General features: G+C 35.8%; 1 protein-coding gene across 1 annotated transcript in view; it reads right to left on the bottom strand.

The window, feature by feature from the left end:
- The window catches only part of LOC117315868, a 548,716-nt gene extending 526,134 nt beyond the window's left edge, over window positions 1-22,582 (bottom strand). The window contains exons 1-4 of the mRNA XM_033870274.1: window positions 22,446-22,582; window positions 10,681-10,819; window positions 8,451-8,558; window positions 7,349-7,435 (exon numbers count right to left, since the gene is read on the bottom strand). Of these exons, the coding sequence (XP_033726165.1) occupies window positions 7,349-7,435; window positions 8,451-8,465 (102 nt within the window). The 5' untranslated portion in view covers window positions 8,466-8,558; window positions 10,681-10,819; window positions 22,446-22,582. The remainder of the gene's footprint in view (window positions 1-7,348; window positions 7,436-8,450; window positions 8,559-10,680; window positions 10,820-22,445) is intronic.
- Between the last annotated feature and the right edge of the window lie 3,343 nt (window positions 22,583-25,925).

Raw genomic sequence — 25,925 nt, 5'->3', positions numbered from 1 at the left:
TCTGCACAACTCGGCCTAGAGAATTAACACATACAGCCATCTTATTGAAACTCCACACATCACAAGTACATGTAATTCCGAAGAAAACAGTATCTTTAGTTTTTCTATATCTATCAGAGAACGGTCACAATAGGGTTTTAAACATAGGTACTATGTACCGCGAGGTCACACATTTCGGAGAGTCTGTTACATGTACGGACGTACGTCACGAGTGACGTTACTACGTCTGTTCTGCTTGTCTGACTGAACTTGTAGCGCTCGGTGAGCTGGTTGTATTTTGCTGTCACTGCCTATATTTCTTAGAATTTTACAATATCAGAGAAAATACAAACGACACAATTCTCGGCACATTTTTTTTTACATATTTTTCACAAATATCTCCATCCCAAAGACAGGATTAATCTTGTTTTGACATATATGGTACATTAAGTTCATCATGTCCGTGATGCAACAGTTTCCGCTAAGGGCACACGGGTACGTATAATCGAAAGACAGTAAGCCAGACATTTACACTGCACTGGGGAAGAATTCCCGCCTTTTTACACCCAGAATCCAACGCACTAACACATTTTCGGAAAATCTGAAAATTTGAAATCCGGAACCAGCTTAAGTGCAGTAAGGGACGATAGCGGAAACTGTATTTAACACTGGTGTTGACCAGTATTCATTTAACACTGGTGTTGACCAGTGTTCATTTAACACTGGCGATGACCAGTGTCCATTTAACACTGGCGTTGACCGGTGTCCATTTGACACTGGTATGTCTACATCAGTGTAAAATGCACACTGGTTAACGCCAGTACTAAATGGACACTGGTCAACGCCAATGTTAAATGGACACCGGTCAACGCCAGTATTAAATGGAAAGTTATAGAAATATTTGTAATGCTGCCTAGCATAATGCTAGAAGGTCCCAAGCCCTTGTAAAAGCAGAGGGGAAATATTTCAAAATGCCGTATTAAGAAATTCAACAAAATCAGTCTGAAATCAAGTAGTGCTATACACATTCCTATAGTGAAGGGGTTTCACACTTGCTACTGTGTTGCAGGAGACCCAGGTTCGACTCCTGGTGGGAATCAAAGCACGAAAGGTTTTATAGTGTTTTCTATGTTAAAGGCTATTTGATTTAATTGTCAGTCAAATTTATTCAATTTTATGGTTTAATTCTGTCATTGAGTTTCATTAATGAATTTAAATACATATTTTATTCGTTTCTTACTATATTTTATATTCAAGAAATGTAGAATAAACAAAGCAATGAAATAGACAATAAAAATCTATTTAAAAAACATCCGTCGACGGGAGTCGAACCCCTACTGCGGGTGGGGACACCCTGTTTCACTGTGACGTCACACAACATGGAAATGCACACTGTAATAACTATAGTATTTAATGGACACCGGTCAACGCCAATGTTAAATGGACACTGGTCAACGCCAGTGTTAAACGGACATTGGTCAACGCCAGTATTAAATGGACACTGGTCAACGCCAGTGTTAAACGGACACTGGTCAACGCCAGTATTATGATAATGGACACCGGTCAACGCCAGTATGAAATGGACACCGGTCAACGCCAGTATTAAATGGACACTGGTCAACGCCAGTGTTAAACGGACACTGGTCAACGCCAGTATTATGATAATGGACACCGGTCAACGCCAGTATGAAATGGACACCGGTCAACGCCAGTATTAAATGGACACCGGTCAACACCAGTGTTAAATGCACACCAGTCAACGCCAGTGTTAAATCCAGATTTCTTTGAATTTATTTATCTTTTTTTTATTTATTTATTTTAGATGTATTTATGAATTTTAAATTCACACCAGTCAACGCCAGTGTTAATGTACATTAGTCAACGCCAGCGTTAAACACAGATTTATTTGAATTTATTTTAAAATTTTAAAATTTATTTTAAATTTATTTTTGAATTTATTCAAACTTGTAAAGAATGAAGTGTAGTAAGGAACGATAACTCGTTATCGTTCCTTACGGAACGTAATGATAGTATGAGCTAATTCGCCTATTTTGCCGGCTATTGTAGCGATTTGGGAGCGGAAAAAATGGCACATACAATTTTGATGGTCTTTTGAACCATTGTAAAACTCGGCTCGATCTAGGTCTGGATGTATTTGGTATCCCTGTGGAAATTCGTATTTATGAGATATTTTGGGTCAAACATGCCAAAATCGTCACTTTGACCGGTAGCTTCTGTTTAACCGGTCCTTAAAAATCAGCGTTTCAATCCAAAAATCTGAAACTCCAAACATAACAAGAAGAGAGAGTTCTAAAGAAAAGCGTATCTTTAGTTTTTCTATATCTTTCATAGAACGGCCACAATAGGGTTTTGAAAAAGGGTCGTATTTTATCGAGAGGTGGCGAATGTTACGTCACCAGTCACCTAAATATCCAATCAGTAGGCCCGGGTGCATTCACCTTCCTATTAAATCTTCTGCCCAAACGGGAAAAACCCACAATCTATTTTTGATTTGGTTCTGTGGTCCCCAGAAGCCCTGATTTTGACATCATAATGATATACATGACATTTGTTTTTATCTTTGATCGTATATGTAATTATTTATCGATTAGAATACCGCGAGTACATCTGTTACTAAGATGAACTTAGGGTTGATTGTTTGGTTGTTTTATCACCACGTGTATATATTGCAATCAGGATCGTTTTGAGGCTGGGTCTCCTTATAGTAGTGGGTGACTACCTCACTGAACAACAACACACGAGAGACCCTAACGTATGCTTGCATATCTGCCAATTGATGTCTCATAATCAATTAATGTGTCATATTCCAGAAAACTGAAGAATTATGAAAATTATTACAGTGGTAACCCTCAAACCTTCAATTTCCTCGCGCCAGTATTAATATTTAAACGTATTTGAGAGTTTTAAATGTCGCGCGATTAAATTAAGTGCAAGTGAGAAAATTAAGTGAAAGTGAGGAAATTAAGAGCAAGTGAAGGTATTTATGCTAAAGGAAAGGAAATAAAGGTTTTTTGGGGTTACCAGTGTTATAAGATAACCAATAATCTATTTAGTGCCCAACTTAAAAAAAATTGACACAAATGTTCTTCAATATCATGGGGTTTGCAACTGATCTTTTATTTTCCGATCGGTCAGCCAAGATGGCCGCCACAGACTTATTTGCCTCTGACTGGTGAAAATTTAGATATTGTTTGATTTCGATTACCATTGGTATATGGTATATACATTGTATTGGTATTAGGGGACTGCGAATTCCATTGCATGGGTATCATTGCCATATCAAGGCTTCTGATTTGTCGAAGTTTAGACAATGGATTTGGATGCAAAATGGTACATTTTTGTAAATAGGGGAATTCGAATTCAACCACATGGGATTCATTGCCATAGCAACCACATTGAGGAATTCAATCGGTCAAATTTTAGATGCAAATTCAACCTCACGGATTTTCTTGCCATATAACCACGCTGCTGCTTATTATTGGTCGAAATATTCACATTGAACGATTTTGATGTAAACCAGGACTCGTGCATGGAACCTCTGAACTCAAGACGGACATTTCTGTATCACCCTCAGGATTTTTTTTTTTTCTGGCTTTCGTGCTCATCCAGAGTTATCTTCCCTAACTACACTTCATTCTTTCTGTGACACTCCTTTAGGTGTCACCCCACTAGTATTCATAAGTCAATTGAAATACACTGTATACTGTTTCTTAGCAAATATATCAAGGTTGTAAATTTCACTTCAGGTAAAGTTGTTAATTAGAGAATTCACCTGTGACCCAATTTGGCAACATGTAATTAACCCCTTGGGGTCAAATAGTGTCACTGACCATAACTATAGGACAAAACAAAAGAACTTACACGGGTGGTCGGGTGGCACAGTGGTAACACACTTGCCTTTCACCAAGGCGGCAGGGGTTCGATTCCCCGATCGGACGTGAAAAGGTTTCAGGTCACTTGCCCGACCACATGAGTTTTCTCCGGGTACTCCGGTTTCCTCCCACAGTGAGACCCCTCGCGCGCTTCCATCCGGGCAAACAAGCGTGATTGATAAAAGTTGATATAACTTGTTTCGTAATTGTTGTAAAAAAAATAAAGTGTACAACTTACATGCAGCACAAGTGTTAGTCAAAATTTGAAATGTCAAATTGACGAGCAACTCAAATTATTTTCTGCGTCAATGCACTGATTTAAGATATTGAAATTATTGTAAAATTATATTAGCAAATGAGCTACGAAAAGATAGTACTAAATCTATCTCTAGCCTACTGTACTACTGCTTAGCCTTACTGTTGTTTGTGTTAAAAGACAATTTACATTCCGAGCATAAACACACATGCAATTATATATATCTTTTCTTAATATATAGATAGATATAATTATAATAAGTGTATTTATAAAAAAAAAAGATCTGCTGCCGGGAATTTGTCTCGACCTACTGAGCTAACCGGGGAATTATTCAATGGTATGATATTTTATAAATAAGAGGCTATTCAGTCTAACATTAGTTTTCTTTTCTTTCAAAATTCATCTTTATATTATATTTTCATAGCAAAATAAGTTATCAGAATAATGACGAACCTTACAGTGTTGCATATTTGTGCAAATTTGCCACGCTTAGATATCACAGTAGTCAAGTAATTTTACAAAACACCAACCGAAGGGGGGGGGGGGGGGGGGGGGGGGGGGGGGGGGGGGGGGTAAAAAGCGCGTTGCGTGCTCATCTCTCAAAAGCGGCTAACAATTGAGAAATTAGTCTATTATTGAAAACAAACTGTTCAATATACTGTTAGTGTGTACTGAAGTACATGTACAGTAGTCCCCGAAAGTGTACGTGTGTCATCGTAAGCTAAAAATATGTCCGTGATATGATTCTCGAAACGTTGCTAGATCTACTCGACATAAACAAATATCAGCTGAACATCAACATGCATCAACTAACGAAACAGTAATTTCGTTAAACAAACAAACAATAAAGAAAATAGATATTACATATTTAAACGTCGCCTGTCTCTAAAACGTTAATGAACACGTATGACATTTAGAGAACTGCAGAAGGCCAACGTATACGACATGTAACTTAGGCCTACCGAAGCTTGTTATCGAAAACTATTTGAACGCTGGTCTGGGTTGACGTACGATGCATTCTGATCCTGTCAAGCAACACATTTGGTTATAGTAGAACAGCTATAACTTCCAATGTCACCTTTATAATGAGAGAATATTAAAAAGTCCTGGTCCTGACGGTAAAATGTAATACAACTCACTTTGAATGCAGCTAAAGCCTGGAGTTGAAAGAGTAAGCGGCGTGAAGTCATGGCGTAATAACATCCGGAACTCCTCGGGGAATCTACATTTCAGAGACAAAACCCGATGACTTCAGGATGGGCGTTTGTAAACGTCATCAAAACATTCGATCGTCTGCTATTTATAGCAAAATATCCCTGTCAAGTGGAAAAATACTGAGAAGGTCGAAAAATTAGGCCATTTTCAAAACAATCTTGTGACCGTTCTGTAACAGATATCGAAAAACGAAACAGACTGTTTTCTTCAGGAAACATTTATCTAAATACATGTGCATTGCATTTGTTTCTGGATTTTTTTTTTCGAATTTTGAGGGCGGTTTAAACAGAACCTCTTAGTCAAAATGACGATTTTGGCATGTTTGACCCAAAATATCTCATCAATACGTATTTCCACAGGGATACCAGATACATCCAGACCTAGATGGAGCCGAGTTTTACAATGGTTCAAAAGCCCATCAAAATTGTATGTGCCAGTTTTACCGTCCTCAAAGAGCCATTATATCCGGCAAAAACGGTGTATTCTCTCGTACCTTCATTTCGTTCCGTAAGGAACGATAACAGAGTTATCGCCCCTTACTACACTCCATTCTTTATTTTGATATTAATTTTGTTGTTTTTGAATATGAGTTTTACCAACTACATGCTATACATTACAAAAAAAAACAAAAAAAAACGAAAATTTCTTTTAAACATTTATTTTATTTTTAATTTCTGAAGTAGTTTTTTTTTTTTTTTTTTTTTTTTCAATTTCATCGTATTTGAGAATTTCCAGTACTGATCACTTTCTGTGAAGGGACATAACTCTATGCTTGATACCATGTAATCAATTAATTAACTAGTTACAATAGTTCTTTCTTCTAAATATGTTTGATTTGTCACGACGCCAAATGTCCTCAATACATATATTTTGCATTAGTTCTTTTCGTTCCATTTGCCCGATTTAATCATTTGATGTGCTTGTTTTTCGTATCCATTTCTATATGCTTAAGGTAGAGTATCAAACTAAAATTTGTTGGGATTCATTACCGCCTGCATATTTGAGGTTTTGCATCAAGAACCTGTCATCATTTGAGGTATATATATCAATTTACCAAAAGAGGTGTACTTGATTTCTTATTAATCATCTTTTAGTTTTAAAATGAATTTATTAGACCCCCACGTCCAGGCCTTACTTATAAGGGTACCCACTCCCAATGGAGACAAGTTTCCATTAGCCCAATGTAATTCCCTGGACATTTCTTTTCCACCACTTTGGGTATATTACGGTCACAAATGAGTTATTCTTGATGTTATGTAATATCTGTTTTTTCTATTGAACTTATCTGTTCTTTTCACATAATCTCATTAATAGACGCATGTTTTGGTGAATGAGAAGGTATTTTTATTCAAATCATTTTCTGTTTCTGGTGTTTTTAATATCCAAACTGTGATCAACAAATTACACTTATCGAATTTAAAGTTTCTGATCGTAAATGCAATATTAAGTACATGCATATGTTTCTATTCGTCAACGTTAACAATATCGTTACACACTTCAATACATTTAATTGCATAAAAGGACTTTGATCTTCGGTCATTTGACCTATTTTGCATTTATACCAATTTGTTTCATACGTGGAAAATGCGTATCAGATTTGAAATACCCAAAACATTCACAATAAAGTTACTATTCCGGCGCCGAACTTAAACACATCTCAATACTAAGTTAGCCATCCGGGTTAAGATAGTCTTACTTTATTTTATAACGCCATGACTATATTGCTTACAACGGAATTTGATCTGAGGACATGTTGAATTGATATATAAACGCCTATGCATCAGCGGATGATAGTATGATGCACCCAAGGATATTTGATGCGAACCCCAAAGTAAAGGAAAACTTCAGCTTTGCTCTGATGTTACACTATTCAATTCAATGATATATAAACATCTATGTGATTTATCGGAATTTACAAATTTGGAAATGAAAAAATAATTCCGAATGAAGCTTTTTCATTTCCAATTTCTGACATTTTGCATTACAACTGTCCGTAAGCTCTTACCGTATTCGGGTTTACTCCTCGATCCAAAAGTTCTTTCACTCTGGCTTTGTTGCCTTCAACAACAGCGGTCACCAGATCGTAATTGATCTGAATAAAAAAACATCCCAACATTATGACAATGCATTTTGTCCGGTGTCACGGTCGATTAGCTGTTCAAAACATGAATACGAAGGCATTTGGAAACGTTCAGATGAATTATCATATGAGACCGTTGGCATATAATTAAGATTCAACATGACATTACAAACATAGATTGAATGTACTTACTTCGAAAAGAAAAAAAAATCTACGATATCGTTTGTCTATGATACAACTAATTCAGGCGGACAATATCGCTTTGATAAATAATGCAATACATTTACATTTGTGATATAAACTCATATTGTGATTTATGTAATGAAAATAGTATGATTTCCTGGACGTTTTTCAGATCCTGGTAAATCCAAAGTTAAATCCTATTCCTACGCCTTTAATCCCGCTAGTCAAAGAAGATGCCCCTAGTCTGACTGATCCCAATTCTGACATGTTGTCTCAAAATGGGGCTATTGCAGATCAGGGTAGCACATCGACAGAATCTCGATGTTCGGCAGATGAGTACAGATACAACTTATTTATCTCTCTGTTAAATGGCGATTGACATCAATTATAGAAATTATAGAATGTGGTATTATAATACAAAATCTGTTATGTACACATATCGATATAAACATGTACTCCGCGTTATTTGTGAATTACAAATAAACATAAAAACGGCAGTCTTTCGGCCTTTTTAATACCAAACAAATTATACCCCATTCGGAATTAAAGAAAGAGTTTCAAATACTGTCAACATGATACTGATCACAAATATCCAAACATTGAATTTCAAATGATCACATGTAAGCATGTATTACGCCACATCTCGAAATGTGTTTTATAATAGAATATTAACTATATTTACAAGTCAACAAAACTAAACTTATTTATTTGGAGTTAGAGAAAGAACAAATTCGTACTTTTATCCTAAATTAAAATTACTACCTGTAGTTATGTTTGTATTCCGACATGACCTTGAATTAAACAAACACGTCTGGTCCAGAGTAACAATTAAGAAACCACTTACTTCGTAACTCTCCATAGTCCGAGTTATTCTATTCAGGGTATTCTAGTTGAAAACTTCATAAGTATTCACAATCATACAACGTCGTGGCATTTGTTGCCGTCTTGACATCTGTAAGTTAGAAATAATTGAAATATGAGGCGCATCACTCATGATAATGTAAAACATAGAAGCAGGAAGTATAGCTTTGTAAGCTCAAATTTTCTAAATTTTATATTTTTTGAGGGTATAATCAGCTGTTCTCTTTAATTTATTCTTTTGTGCCATATGTACCAACGAACAATCCCATTGTTCTGTTCGCTTCCACGGTCGACATCGATGGTGTATTATGTGTAGCAAGTCAAAAGAAATATATATTAATTTAAGTTTTGGAGGATAAACTGGACCGTGGGTTGTGTGAGGTAATCGGGAATACATAAGAGAGTGTTGTATGTGTTGTTTTGGAACAATTACAAAAGGGTGTAGTCGGAGTAGTTCTGGAGGATAAAGAAGAGAGTTCGGTCGGAGTAGTTCTGGAGGATAAACTGAAGGGTGTTTTCAGGTTAGTTCTGTGGGATAAAAAGAAGGTGTGGTCAGAGTAGTTCTAGAGGATAAAGAAGACGGTGTCGTCGAGTAGGTTTAGGGGATAAACAGGAGGATGCGGTCGGATAAGTTATTGAGAATAAACAGAAGACTATTATCAGAGTATGTAAGGGAGTGGTTTGTGGTGTTATTGAGGATGAATAAATGTGTTATCTATGTAGTTGTCTGGGACAAACAAGAGGGTGTGGTCGGAGTAGTTCTTGAGGATAAAATGAAGGGTGTGGTCGGATAACGTTTTGAGAATAAACATGAGGGTGTAGTCGGGGTAGGTATGGAGGATAAACAGAAGAATTTAATTAATGTAGATATGGATAATAAACAGTGGGGATGTGGTCTGTGAAATTCTGGATGATAAACAGTGAGGGTGTGGTCTGTGAAGTTATGGATGATAACAGGAATGTGTGGTTCGTGTAGTTCTGTGGGACAAACTTATAATATGGTCTTTGTAGTTATGAATGATGAGGAAATGTTAACAGAAATAAGTAAAACAATTTACCATATAGCATACATCTAGACCAAAAGTGTTTTGTAAAAGGCCGTTTTACTAGACACAAAATAATATAAGTTGTCTTTTTTAGATCGGAAAAAATAGCTACAGATATAGTAAAGAGGCTATCATTTTGTCTTCGAGATAATTTTACTTTAAATGACCAGTCGCTTAATTTTTCCTATATCTGGTGGGTTTTTTTTTCATACTGTGATATATACAAAATGAGAAACTTATAAGTCTACCGTATACATTCACTGTTGTGTATTGACTGTTAACTCTCTAGTACTTCGTATGCATGCGTATACAAACATTTACCTGGACACAGGGAAACACGAACGTAGTACGAACCTCAAAAACGGGTTTACAAAAGAGAAAGAAAATCTCTTGTGTACAGGTAAATGTAACTGTCTATTATTGCTGTACCACGCCTATAAATATATAAACATGATAACAGACTGCAAAGTGTGATTGTATTCTTCATAACAGTAACACAAAGATAGGATCGTGACTCAAAATGTATATTTACCAACAACTTGGATGTTACAATGAGAGTAGGGAATCTGGTTATCTTAACAATGAGCACCATACCACTCTCCACTCGTCTTATACAAGGTCGGGGATAGTTTCACGACCCTAACGATAATGTCTACATTATCTCTATGTGTGTTCGTCGTTCAACTTAACATTGGTCACTACAGGACTTACGGATATTTATTCCGTTCCGTCTGTTTCCCTGTCCTTTCTTTTCAGTATGATTATAGATCAATTCTATATATAACCTATGTTATATACCTGTGAGTATTGGTCGGGTTTCTTTTTCGTAATCAGTTTTCCATCTTATCACGGTCCATGGTAATCGCATTATTGGGAATATGTCGTTTGTCAAACTGGGTTTTACAAATTCAGCGACACGATCACATCGTGTTTACAAAAGAATGTTTATTTATATGGACGCATATGTCACCGTTCCGAATGTTCCAAATTATCTTTTTTCGATTCTACAATAATTGATTGTAAGAACTGATATCAAGACATTTCTTCTGAAAAAAAAGAAGAATGAATGAAAAAAAAATATAGTGAAATAATACTTTTGCTAATGATCCTTTATATGAAACCTTCCACTTGACTTCTCTAATGAGAGGACAGAAATACTACACATACCCGGACTATCAGAAATGGAAGCATGATTGATGTTTCCTTTTATTCCAATAGATTCTGAGGAATCTAGCATCTGTACTTCAGGAATCGAATGACACACACTCAGAAGAGGCCGAAAACACAGAAGGGTATTGATCTGAAACTGAGAGAAAGTAGAAACATAATTTATATGGATTCAACAATGAAGTTCAGAATCTCCAGGATCTGATCTCCAACCCAAAACAGACATATATGTATACAAATTATATCTACATCAGATTACAATACAAATTACATCTACATCATATTACATCAGAATCTTTAAATGAGTCTAGTATCGCTATACCATGTATACGCCTTTAGATATAATAACAGTATAATGTACTGCAAAAAGTTATTTTTATGTTCTTCATAACAGCAATACAAGCCTCAAAATGCAAATTTACATTGGATGTTGTTACAATTAGAATATGGAATGTCTGGTAATGATAACATCCCATACCCCCCCCCCCCCCCCCCCCCCCCAAACTTCAATTGTATTATACAAGGTCGAGAGTAGTTTATCTTTTGTTTAATTTAAGCTTTGGAGTATAAAGTGGCACGTGAGCTATGCAAATACGAAGGAGAGTGTTGGTTTGGAAAAAAAACCACAAAAGGGTGTGGTCGAAGTAGTTCTGGAGGATAAACTGAAGGATATGGTCAGAGTAGTTCTGGGGGATAAAGAGGAGGGTCTGGTCGGGGAAATTCTCGATGATGAAAATACGCCCAGGTAACGTGCATATCTGATTAAAGCACAAACTCTGAAGCTTTTAAATTATATATCGACGTTTACAAAGTAGAACAATAATCTTATATGATTTCAACAGTCCAGCTAAGTAATAGATATATGACTATAGTAGTGTTGCTATACCATGTTTCCGCCTTTAAATACACTAAGAGTATAACAGACTGCAAATTGTAATTTTCTTTCTTCATAACATATTTGTTCCTCTGTGTGTTCCTCGTTCAAGAAAACTTAACATTGGTCACTACAGAATAGGAGGATATTTACTTACAAATGAAATGTTACAAAGAACAAATGTTGTAGGATATGTTCTCCAGTTTTATTAGGTATATTCGGTAAGCAGATAAGGGATATACGACCATTTATCTTACACCGAAGTGCTATTGGCGTAGTTTGGCGTAGTAGGGAGTTAAGGGGTTAATTCATGGCTGTGTGTATCAAGGACATATGAAATTCTGGAATAAAGACAGTTATTTGTAACCAAAAGGTATTCATATTATTATGTCAGAACTACATAGTCCTTACCCTCCTGTATATCTTCCGAAACTACACAGACCACAACCTCCTATTTTTCTTCCAAAACCACACAGACCATACCCTCGTGTTTACCATCCAAAACTACACAAACCACATTTTCCTATTTATCTTTAAAACTACACAGACAACACATTCCTCTTTATTCTCAATAACTACACAAAACACACACGTATGTTTAGCATCCTGAAATACACAGAACATACCTTCCAATGTATCAACATGAACTACAAAAACCATACACTTCGGTTTATCTTCCAGAACTACACAAACCATATCCTCCGGATTATCTTTCAGAACTACACAAACCATAGCCTCGTGTAAATCCTATCAAACTACATAGGCCATACCCGAATGTTTATCCTTTAAAATACCACAGACCTTACCCAGCTGTTTAACCTCCAAAAATACACAGATAGCATTCTCCTGTTTATCCTTAGAAACAACACAGATCATATTCTCATGTGAATCATCCAGAAATATACAGATCCTTTACAACTACACGATAACACCTTCCTGTTTATCCTCAATAACTACACAGAACACACTCTCATGTTCATCATCCTAAACTACACGGACCATATCTTCATGTCCATCCTTTAAAACTACATAAACAATACCCTCATATTTATCATCCAGAACTACACAGAACATAATCATAATTATCCTCATGTTTATTCTCAAGAACTGTGAAGACCACACCTTCCTGTTTATCATCCATAATTCCACTACTTTACCATATATCAAACATCTAGACCAAAAGTGTTTTGTAAAAGGCTGTTTTACTAGGTACACAATATACTCGTGATTCAATTTGCAGTAGAGGGTGCAAATTTACAACAACTAAAAAGAAAGAAAACAATATGTGGTTTATATTTGCTTTAGAAAAAAAATGCTTCAGATAGAGTGAAGACACTAACATTACATCTTCGAGATTGTTTTCCTAAAATGATCAGTCACCCCGTTTGTGCCTATTTCCGATGATTTTATTTTCACACTACGATATATACAAAATTAGAACAAACTCGAAACTTATAAGATTAAAGTCTATTGTATACATTCACTGTTGTATATTGACTGTTAACTCACTGGTATTTCGTATGCATGTGTATACGAACATATACCTGGACACAGAGAAACACGAACAAAATACACAATCTAAACAAATGGGTTTACAAAAGAGTTTTTATTTATAGAGACAATCTTGTGCACAGTTAAATGCAACGCCCAGGTAGGGTGCATATATGATTTCACCATAAACTCTGAGGCTTTTAAATTCTATATCGACGTTTACAAAGTAGAAAAATAATCTTATATACATTCAAGTCATGCTTAGTAGTATATAAATGGGATAAGTAGTATTGCTAAACCATGGATACGCCTTTAAATATAATAAGAGTATAGCAGACTACAAATTGTGATTACAGCAACACAAAGCCTCAAAATGTATATTTACCGACAACTTGCATATAGGTTACAATGAAAATGTCTGGTAACGATAACATTCCCTACCCCCACCCCACCCTCACCCACACACAGACACACCTTCACTTGTATTATACAAGGCCGGGGGTAGTTTATCTTTTGTCTCGCGGACCTCGGTGATCCTAACGGTAATGTGAAATTTTCCCCTCTGTGTGTTCCTCTTTCAAGAAAACTTAACATTGGTCACTACATAATTGGGGGATATTTACTTCCTGATCCGTCTGCTCCGTTTCGGTATGAGTATCAATCAATCAATCCTAGAGAGAATGTAAACTATGTTACATACCTGTGAGTATTTTTCGGGTTTCGTTATTGTTTACGTTGTAAAGTCATAGCAATCTGTATCCCATGTTATCACGATCCGTCTCACTGCCATAATCTCATTTGGAATATGTCGGTTGTCACTCCGGGGCTTACAAATTCAGAGGCACGACCAAATCGGGATTACATGATAATGCGTAGTTAAAGGGACGCCTATGTCACGGTACCTGCACAATTGTCGCTTGTAATATAAACTTGATATGTGGAGTTTACCGTTGTGTAGTCGTTAAGTGTTACGCAGTGAGTAGGTATAATGTTACAGGTACCGAACTTTTTTCATAATTATTTGATATCGATTTTGCAATACTAAGTTGTAAGAAATGATAACAAGACAACTTGTTTGAAGCAAACTTATTCCAAGATAGTTTGAGAGATATAGCAATATTTAAGCTATGAACAGTGGTTTTAATGTTGTTATTGTCAAAATGCCAGCAAGATGTATAATGGGCAAATGACATGGGAACCCGTTAAGTTTCCCATGCTACATTTGCCCGCCATATAACTTGCTGCCATATCGACTTTAACAATATTAAAACCGCTGTTAAATACTTATATTTACATTGTCTTACCATTTCCGCCAATTTTGAAAAAAGAGTAACTAACAAAAAAGAAAACAAATGAAAAATAAAAATCCCGCCTTTTTAATGCCCAATGACCCACTAGGCGTCATAGTCTGAGGCACTGGGTGTTATATGCGTATGGTGGCAACTGCCTCTTAGCATTGTGTAAATGGGGGAAATGAAGCACAAATATAAATATTACTGCATGATTCGAATTATACATACTCGGAAGAGGACGAAAACACAAAAGGGTATTGGTTACCTCAGAAGTGTGATCTGAGTCTGAGAGAAATGTCGAAAGTCAGATAATGGACATGAAACAAAACCACGCACTCGCCCGTTCGCTTTTTGATAAGTGTGCATAGTGTCTAGTGTGTATGATTGGTAAGACGAGTCTTAATTTGAGGACATGTCTTGTCTCACATCAATTTTCTGCTAATACAACTCTTTGTACTGGTTAAATTATTAAACTTAATTTGAGAGGTACACTCCTAACTATCTCACAGTAAATACTATAATCGGAAATATTCCAATTGGTGATTGTATCATAGTATTTGCTGAAAGAAAAAAAAAATCCCGTAAAAGTATTGGTTAACCTCTACAAAGAATGTATCATTCTTAACGAAGCATTGTTTATCCTCTACAAAATATTGTTTATCCTTTACAAAGTTATTCTATATTACTATGGTATCACTTATAGATTTTATAAAACTCATTCATATCTTGTCTACCACAAACCTGTAATATGGAACAGGCAATGTTCAAAAAACCACAGCTACCCTATCTATCAGTTATATTGGCTCTTAGTTTAGATATTGCTATAGTGTGATTACAAGTGTTTACATATGCTTATGTATTGATTTAAAGAAAACATCACGCTTATTGAACTTTCATCAACGTAAATATCTGTATATCAGATATATGTATTAAATATATTTAAATATTGATTATCTCTGTTAAATACAGCTATCTTAACTAGTATTTCCAATCCAGACATCTTTTTCAATAATTAGAGACATTGAAAACTAAAGTATTTGAATAGCAGATAAATTAGTACAGATATCACCATTTCTGATTTTTTCTCTATTTTTATTTTTTTTTAATCTCTAATTTAAATGAGATATTTTCATTGAATAGCATTTAATGTTATGATGTTCAAATGTTTGATTAAGGCTGTGTGTATCAAGGACAAGACATATAGAATTCTAGAATACAGACAGTAATTTGTAATCAAAAGGCATTTATATGTGTCTTTTGTAGCAGTTATTGCGTTGGAATGTGAAAGGGTGTAAGAAAGACAGATTATTTTTATCCTCCAGAACCATACAGACCACAAACACCTATTGATCTTCCAGAACTACACAGACCACGTGTTCCTTTTTCTCTTCCAGAACTACACAAACCGCATTATCCTATTTATTTTTTTTGAAACTACACAGACAACACATTCCTCTTTATCCTCAATAACTACACAGAACACACCCACATGTTTATCATTATAAACTACAAGACCATACCCCCCTGTTTATCTTCCAAAACTATATAATTCATACCTTCCTGTTTTTCTTCCGAAACTACACAGATCATACCCCCATGTTACTCTTCAAGAAATACATAGACCACACACTCCTGTTATCCTTTAAAACTATACAGAACACGCCCTCATGTTTATCTTTTGGTAGCACACCACAGTAAGACAGCCTGGCCATTGGCGATTTTTTTGTTAAGCAAATAACTCCTGTATTGTGATAAGCATAAAAAATGAAAAACATAAATGTAAACTATAATTGGTATATTCAGTATGAAGTAGAACATACAGGCTTCACATTTATTAAAACAAAAATCAATAAATTGGTTCCGGATTTTAAATATCCGGATTTTCCGAACATGTGTTTACATAGGAAATTTAGTTTTGACTACAGCGCAAAATGGAAGCCCACAGAAAAGGTAAGATAGCGGAAAAACTTAATTTACAACATATGTCCAAACAAGATTAATTCTGTCTTTGGGATAGAGATATCTAATTTTAAATAGGTTTCAGAAAAAAATTGTGTAGAGAATTGTGCTATTTTGGGTCAAATATCATAATATTTTGCAATTTTTGAGAATTTTTTAAGCTGTTACCATGGTATTCACAGCTCTAAAAATCACAGAAAATATCAGTTTACTTATCCTTCAGAGCTCTATTAAAATTGCAAATGTTGTACAGATTTCAAATATATATACTTTATTTGAGGTTATATGTAAGGTTAACTGGCAATGTTTACATATCTAAAACATGTGCCATATGTTTCAGAATTTGGCATTTTTACTGTACACTGCTACCTTTACAACTACACAGAACACGCCCTCATGTTTATCCTTTAAAACTACACAGACCACACCCTCCTGTTTATCCTTAAAAAACTACAAGGAACATACCCTCTCGTTTATCCTTAAAAAAAACCTACACAGAAAACGCCCCCGTGCTATCCTTTAAAATTACACAGAACACGCCCTAATGCTTATCTTTTAAAACTACAGACCACACACTCCTGTTTATCCTTTAAAACTACACAGAACACGCTCTTCTGTTTATACTTTAAAACTACACAGAACACGCCCTTCTGTTTTTCCTTTAAAATTACACAGAACACGCCCTCTTGTTTATACTTTAAAACTACACAGACCACACACTCCTGTTTATCCTTTAAAACAACACCGATCTCGCCCTCATGTTTGTCCTATAAAAAATACATAGAACACACCCTGATGTTTATCCTTTAAAACTCCTTAAAATCTACACAGAACACAACCTCATGTTTACCTTTAAAACTACTTAGACGACACCCTACTGTTTATCTTGTAAAACTACACCAACCACGGCCTCATGTTCACCTTAAAACTACACAGACTATATCCTGCTGTTCATCATTTAAAACTACTCAGATCACGCCCTCATGTTTATCCTTCAAAACTACACAGACCACAATTTCCTGTTTATCCTCTGAAACTAAACAGGCCGCACCCTCTTGTTTATACTTTAAAACTACACAGACCACACACTCCTGTTTATCCTTTAAAACTACCCAGAGCACGCTCTTCTGTTTATCCTTTAAAACTACACAGAACACACCCTCATGTTTTCCCTTTAAAACTACACAGACCACACACTCCTGTTTATCCTTTAAAACTACACAGCATACACTGTCATGTTTATCCTTTAAAACTAAACAGACCATACCCTCCTGTTTATCGTGTAGACCTATACATAACACACCTCCATGTTTACCATTAAAACAACACAGAACATACCCTCATGTTCATCTTTTAAAACTACACATACCATACCCTCGTGTTTATCCTCTAAAACTTAACAGGCCATACCCTCCTGTTTGTCCTTTAACACTACTCAGAACACGCCCTCGTGTTCACCTTTAAAACTACATACACCACACTTTCCTTTTTGTATCTGTTTATACTACACATAACACACCCTCGTGTTTATCCTCTAAAACTTAACAGGCCATACCCTCATGCTTATCCTTTAAAACTACACAGAACAGTAAACATTCACTGTTGTATATTAACTATTAACTCGGTGGTATTTCGTATGCATGTGTATACGAACTTTTACCTGGACACAGAGAAATACGAACAAACTACACAATCTAAACAAACGGGTTTACAAAAGGGTTTTATTTATAGAGTCAGTCTTGTACACAGTTTGATGCAACGCACAGGTAAAATGCATATCTGATTTCACCACACACCCTGAAGCTTTTAAATTCTATATCGAAGTTTACAAAGTAGAGAAATAATCTAATATGGATTCAACAGTCAAGCTTAGTAATCCATGAATTACATTAGTATTGCTATACCATGTATACGCCTATGAATATACTAAGAGTATAACATAATGCAAATTGTAATTTTCATCCTTCATAACAGCAACACAAAGTCTCAAAATGTATATTTACCGACAACGTGCATGTATGTTACAATGCAAATAGGATGTCTGGTAACGATAACATCCCATACCCCACATCCACCTTCACTTGTATTATACAAGGCCGGGGTAGTTTATCATTTGTATCGCGGACCTCGGTGATCCTAACGGTAATGTGAAATTTTCCCCTCTGTGTGTTCCTCTTTCAAGAAAACTTAGCATTGGTCACTACATAATTGGGGGATATTTACTTCCTGATCCGTCTGCTCCGTTTCGGTATGAGTATAAATCAATCAATCCTAGAGAGAATGTAAACTTTGTTACATACCTGTGAGTATTTTTCGGGTTTCGTTATTGTTTACGTTGTAAAGTCATATCAATCTGTATCCCCTGTCATCACGATCCGTCTCACTGCCATAATCGCATTTGGAATATGTCGGTTGTCACACCGGAGTTTACAAATTCAGACGCACGACCAAATCGGGATTACATGATAATGCGTAGTTAAAGGGACGCCTATGTCACGGTACCTGCACAATTTTCGCTTGTACTTTAAACCTGATATTTGGAGTTTACCGGTTTGTAATCGTTTAGTTGTACGCAGTGAGTAGGTATAATGTTACAGGTCCCGAACTTTTTTCATAATTAATTGATATCGATTTTGCAATACTAAGTTGTAAGAAATGATAACAAGACAACTTGCATGTTTGAAGAAAACTTAATGAAAGAATAATGAATCAATACGTTTACTAAAGATTCTTTATTTTGAAACCTTTCACTTGACTCCTCTAATCAGATGATAGTAATACTACAACCATCCGGATTACTAGGGATATATGATGGGTGTGTCCTTTTAATCCGAGGTAGTTTGAGGATTAGAGCATCATTTATTTACATTTGCATTGTCTTACCATTTCCGTCAACTTTAAAAAAAAAGAAAATGAAACAATAAAAAATAAAAAAAATCCCGCCAATTGTTATGTCCTCTGACCCACTGCGTGTTATAGTCTGAGGCACTGGGTGTTATATACGTGTGGTGGCAACTACCTTTTACCATTGTGTCAATGGGGAAATGCAGAGCAAATGTAAATATTATTGCATGATTCGAATAACACATCCTCGGAAGAGGACGAAAACACAAAAGGGTATATGTTACCTCAGAAGTGTGATCTGAGTGTGAGAGAATGTCGAAAGTCAGATAATGGACATGAAACAAAACCACGCACTCGCACGTTCGTTATTGATACTTGTGCATAGTGTCTAGTGTGTATGATTGGTAAGACGAGTCTTAATTTGAGGACATTTTTTGTCTCACAGCAATTTTTGGCTAATATAAATCTCTGTACTGGTTAATTATTAAACTTAATTTGAGAGGTACACTCCTAACTATCTCACAGTATATACTATAATCGGAAATATTCCAGTTTGTGATTGTATCATAGTATTTGCTGAAAGAAAAAACAAAATCCCGTAAAAGTATTGGTTAACCTCTATAAAGAATTAATCATTCTCAACGAAGCATTGTTTATCCTCTACAAAATATTGATTATCCTTTACAAAGTTATTCTATATTACTATGGTATCACTTATAGATTTTATAAAAGTCGTTCATATCTAGTCTGTCACATACCTGTAATATGGAACAAGCAATGTTCGAAAAAACACAGCTACCCTATCTATCAGTGATATTGGCTATTAGTTTAGATATTTCTATAGTGTGATTACAAGTGTCTACATTTGGTTATGAATTGATTGAAAGACAACATGACCTGTTGAACTTCCATTAACTTAAATCAGGTACCTGTATTAAAGATATAGTGCAATCTTATTTTAAATATCGATAATCTCTGTTTAAATTGGAATGTGAAAGGGTGAAGGAAAGACAGATTATTTCACCCTTCAGAACTACATAGTCCTTACCCTCCTGTTTACCTTCCGAAACTACATAGACCACAAACTCCTATATATTTTCTAAAACTACACAGACAACACATTCTATGTTATCCTCAATAACTACACAGAACACACCCATATGTTTATTCTCCTAAACTATATAATTCATACCCTCCCTTTTATCTTCCGAAACTACATAGATCATACCCGCCTGTTACTCTTCCAGAAATAAATATACCATACACTCATGTTTACACTTTAAAACTACCGATACCATACCCTCATCACCCTAACAACTACATAGACCACAACCACGTGTTAATCCGTTACAAAAACACAGAACACGGACTCCTGTTTATCCTTAAAATCTACACAGAACACGCCCTCAAGTTATTCTTATAAAAACTACACAGAACACGCCCTCAAGTTATCCTTTAAAATTACACAGAACACGCCCTCATGTTATCCTTTAAAATTACACAGAACACGCCCTCAAGTTATCCTTTAAAATTACACAGAACACGCCCTCATGTTATCCTTTAAAATTACACAGAACACGCCCTCAAGTTATCCTTTAAAATTACACAGAACACGCCCTCATTTTATCCTTTAAAATTACACAGAACATGCCCTCATTTTATCCTTTAAAACTACACAGAACACGCCCTCAAGATATCCTTTAAAATTACACAGAACACGCCCTCAAGTTATCCTTTAAAATTACACAGAACACGCCCCTTGATATCCTTTAAAATTACACAGAACACGTCCTCAATTTATCCTTTAAAATTACACAGAACACGCTCTCATGTTATCCATTAAAATTACACAGAACACGCCCTCAAGTTACCCTTTAAAATTACACAGAACACGCCCTCATGTTATCCTTTAAAATTACACAGAACATGCCCTCATTTTATCCTTACTACACAGAACACGCCCTCAAGTTATCCTTTAAAATTACACAGAACACGCCCTCAAGTTATCCTTTAAAATTACACAGACCACGCCTTCAAGTTATCCTTTAAAATTACACAGAACACGCCCTCATGCTATCCTTTAAAATTACACAGAACATGCCCTCATTTTATCCTTTAAAACTACACAGAACACGCCCTCAAGTTATCCTTTAAAATTACACAGAACACGCCCTCAAGTTATCCTTTAAAATTACACAAAACACGCCCTCAAGTTATCATTTAAAATTACACAGAACACGCCCTCAAGTTATCCTTTAAAACTACACAGAACACGCCCCCATGTTATCCTTTAAAATTACACAGAACACGCCCTCAAGTTATCCTTTAAAATTACACAGAACACGCCCTCATGTTATCCTTTAAAATTACACAGAACACGCCCCCATGTTATCCTTTTAAACTACATACACCATACCCTCCTGTTTATCCTAAAAAAACTACACAGAACAATCCCTCCTGTTTTTCCTTTAAAACTACACAGACCATATCCTTCTGTTAATCTTCCAGAACTACACAGATCACTCCCTCCTCTTTATACTTGAAAAACTGCACAGAACATACCCTCCTGTTTATCCTTTAAAAAACTGCAAAGAACCGTATACATTCACAGTTGTACATTAACTTTTAACTCGATGGTACTTCTTATGCATGTGTATATGAACATTTACTTGGACAGAGAGAAACTACCCAATCTAAACAAACGGGCTTACAAAAGAGTTGACACAACGCCCAGGTAAGGTGCATATCTGATTTCACCATACACTCTGAAGCTTTTAAATTCTATATCGACGTTTACAACGCAGAAAAGTAATTGTATATACATTCAACAATCAAGCTTAGTAATCTTTAAATGATTCTAGTATTGCTGTACCACGTATACTCCTCTAAATATACTTACAGTATAACAGACTGTAAATTGTGATTTCATTTTCCTTAACAGTAATACAGAGTCTCAAAATGTATATTTATCGACAACTTGCATGTAGGTTATAATGAGAATGTCTGGTAACGATAACATTCCATACCCCCCCCCCCCCCCCCCCCCCCCCCCCCCCCCCCCCCCCCCCCCCCCCAACACACACCTTCACTTGTTTTATACAAGCCCGAGGGTAGTTTATATTTTGTTTCTCGGACCTCGATGATCCTTACGATAATGTGAAAAGTTTCCCTCTGTGTGTTCCTCGTTCAAGAAAACTTAACATTGGTCACTACAGAATTGGGGGATATTTACTTCCTGATCCGTCTACTCCGTTTGAGTATGAGTATCAAACAATTTTAGAGGGAATGTAAACTATGTTACATACCTGTGAGTATTGGTCGGGTTTCGTTATTGTTTACGTTGTAAAATCATTGCAACCTGTATCCCATGTTATCACGATCCGTCTCACTGCCATCACCTTATTGGGAATGTGTCGTTTGTCACACCGGGGTTTACAAATTCAGAGACACGACCAAATCAGGTTTACAGAAGAATGTATATTTACAGGGACGCATATGTCACGGTTCCTGCACAATTGTCGCTTGTAATATAAACTTGATAGGAGGAATTTACCGTTGTGTAGTCGTTAAGTGTTATACAATGAGTAGGTATAATGTTACAGGTCCCGAACTTTTTTTTCATAATTATTTGATATCGATTCTGTAATACTTAGTTGTAAAAAAATGATATTTTGAGGAATGGAGCATCAGTACTGTTCGAATTACACATACTCGGAAGAGGACGACAACACAGAAGGGTATTATTGGTCTGAGTCTGAGAGAAATATCAAAAGTCAGATAATAGACATGATACTAAACCACGCCTGATCACTTTAGATAATTGTACTTGGTGTCTAGTGTGCATGATTTGTGTGACGAGTCTGACTTTGAGGACATTTTTCTTTGCTGCTAATAAATTGTGGAGAAGGTTAGTGGACTTGGAGGGCGCAGGACTTGCATAAGGGGGCACGGCGACGCACTCGAAGGTAGCGCGAAGCGTGAATATGGCGAGAGATACGAGCATGAACTTTTTTGATCCGATCTCGGAGAGAGATATCGATAGCTAATCTAATTCTAATTATTTGTTTCATGTTCAGCAATAACTTCTCTATTTTTGATATCGTCCATGAAATTGGGACATACCAAGACATTCACCGCTACCCGAATCATCCGTGATATCCTCTTGCGTTGTAGCTTGAAATGATGGTCCAAAAATATTATCTCTTATCGCCATTCGTTGAGACAAGTACATCATGGACGAGCCAACTATCAAAACATCTTAAAAACCTTTAGCTAGACATAGCTTATGTGAGAAGAGAGACAACTCAAACATTTATATAATGTATATATATTCATTATGTGAATAAATATAAAAATATGTGCATGTATTATCTGTCACACTATTTGTTAATAAGTGACATTAATGTGCATTTTGAAAATAAGTTGACAAACATGTCAATTTCAAATATTTGTACTTTTATTATCATTAAAACGGATAACATCAGATACAATACATAACTTTGCCTTCATTATCTATAATGTTACTTGCAGCATTTTGGGCGATATGAATACATATTCGTTAATATAAGAAATAGTAGCTGTTGCCCATTTCTAATTCCAGTAACTTCCTATAAATCGTCAGTTGTGATTGGCTGATGAATAGCGTTTGGTATATGTAATGATTTAGTAAGGACTGGTTGGCTATGTTTCCTTTTAGAACTATATCTGCGTTTGGGAGTATCCCATCATGCATCACGTCAGTCTTGGTTGCGAAGATAAACAATAACTTTAAGAGACATTTCCATGCCTCATTTACCCAAAACATCGCAAATAATTATTAGTTTTTCATATTTTAATGCACATCACGAAGAATCCAGTCATGCTTTGTGTACAATATAAGGTAACATATCAGGTCTAGAATCATGTCTGAAACTAAGTTGACGAATGGGCATAGCATGAAATGGCAAGTTATCGGAAATTTCTTTTATGAATGCGTATTTACGTCGGGTTCAACTCATGTTATGATGTATATAGATAATCTACGACTGTTAGACTGTAAATTCGCAGCATTTCCATGACGGAGTAAGATCGGTCCTTATACAAATCAGGTCCCTGCAACCTACCACGGCTTCGACAACAGGACCGCTTATGGAACAAGGTCTGCCACAAGAGATGTGTCAGTAATTACGGGCAGGTCATGGTATCAAAAAGCGTAACGTTCGGCACTACAACTATGAATATACTAGATACATTCTAGTTGGGTGATCTTTGGTTAAATAGCTAGAAACATGTACTGGCAACTATGTATCCTCACTATGCGGGTAAGTATATAGTGAGGGGGACTTTTGTGCCAGTCAGCGTAGACAACACGCGCGCGAGAGAACGATGTGTGCTGCGGTTCACTTCGATTCGATGCATTGATTCGTGTTTGTGTGAAGAACATTTTTATATGGAACTTGATGGGCCTGTTTGATTTGCGAGTGAGCGTGAATGTGCTTTCATGTAATTATGCATTTGAATATGATAATTTTTAAATATTTCTTGTATAATTTCTATTGTTATTGTTTCAGTACCATATACATATTACTGACGCTTGTCCAACGTTATATATCGGTTAAAATAAGCTCAATTAGTATACGGATTTAGAGCTAGCACGCCTGGTAGATATTATATTATTGGAGTGCAGTTTCTGATTACAGCCCTCGCGATGTACATGTGCGTTTATAATCATTGGTCTAAGAGCAAATAAGGAAAACGATATAAACAGGCTAACACAAAAATGATTAATTTGACATTTTACAAACCTTAATACCATGATACACTGTAGATATCATTGTATGAGAACATACTCTCACATGAGATTTACACAGATGGACCATAACTTTTCCAAAACAAAAAATGCGAAGTTTGACACATAAGTATTTTTTATTACTTAAAATGCTTATACCAGAATATCCGAGAACATGCTCTGAGTTGTGGTTTTAAAGAGTAATATCCGATTCTGCTGGAATGCACATTGTGAATCATGTTATACAACTAAAGCCGTTTGATCAGGTCGAAAAATGGTTTTCGTTATCCGAAAAACAATCGACCGATAATTGACTCCAAAAATATTGTACATGATTATCTGTTGCATCAATATAGATCTGAAATGTAATGGTACGAGAATTACTAATAAGAATTCATCATCCGCTTGCGCATCTAAACAGGTCTGCTTTCATCATATGATACCAGCTTTCCTGACGTCTTGATATTGCAGTGAATGGATGGTACCCAAGGTTTCTTTTTGTTTTTAATTATATTCATCTGTCACTATGTTTTAAGTTTCCCTTGTTTGGGATGTGTTATATTTAAGAAAAGTGAGAAAATATTCAAACAGGCGACAACTCGTATATATACGTGTATAGGGACATCTCAACCCGAGTGTAAGCCTCGTCCTGACAGGCCAAAATATTACCTTTCAAGGTTGGCTTGCTACTACTGACTCATAATCGAAAAAAAAACAAAAACAAAAACAAAAAACTATCATAACGCCAGATAGTTCGAAAGCCTATTAGGGTCATTTTGAAATGTGAAATAAAAAAATAAATCACGTTAAAACGTGTTAGTTATCTCGTTAAAACGCGATGATTATCTCGTTAAAACGAATTATTTATCGAGTTTTAACGCGGAAGCTATTCGTTTTAACGAGATAAAATCAAACTTACGCGTTTTATTGATATAGTTATCGCGTTTTAACGGGATAACTATCGTTTTTTAACAAGATAACTAACGAATTTTAACGGGATAGGTAATGCGTTTTAACG

Source organism: Pecten maximus, chromosome 17, assembly GCF_902652985.1.
Source record: "Pecten maximus chromosome 17, xPecMax1.1, whole genome shotgun sequence".
In the NCBI taxonomy this organism is placed as follows: domain Eukaryota; kingdom Metazoa; phylum Mollusca; class Bivalvia; order Pectinida; family Pectinidae; genus Pecten; species Pecten maximus.
The sequence above is the reverse complement of the archived record's forward strand: the minus strand, read 5'-3'. Positions and strand labels throughout refer to the sequence as shown.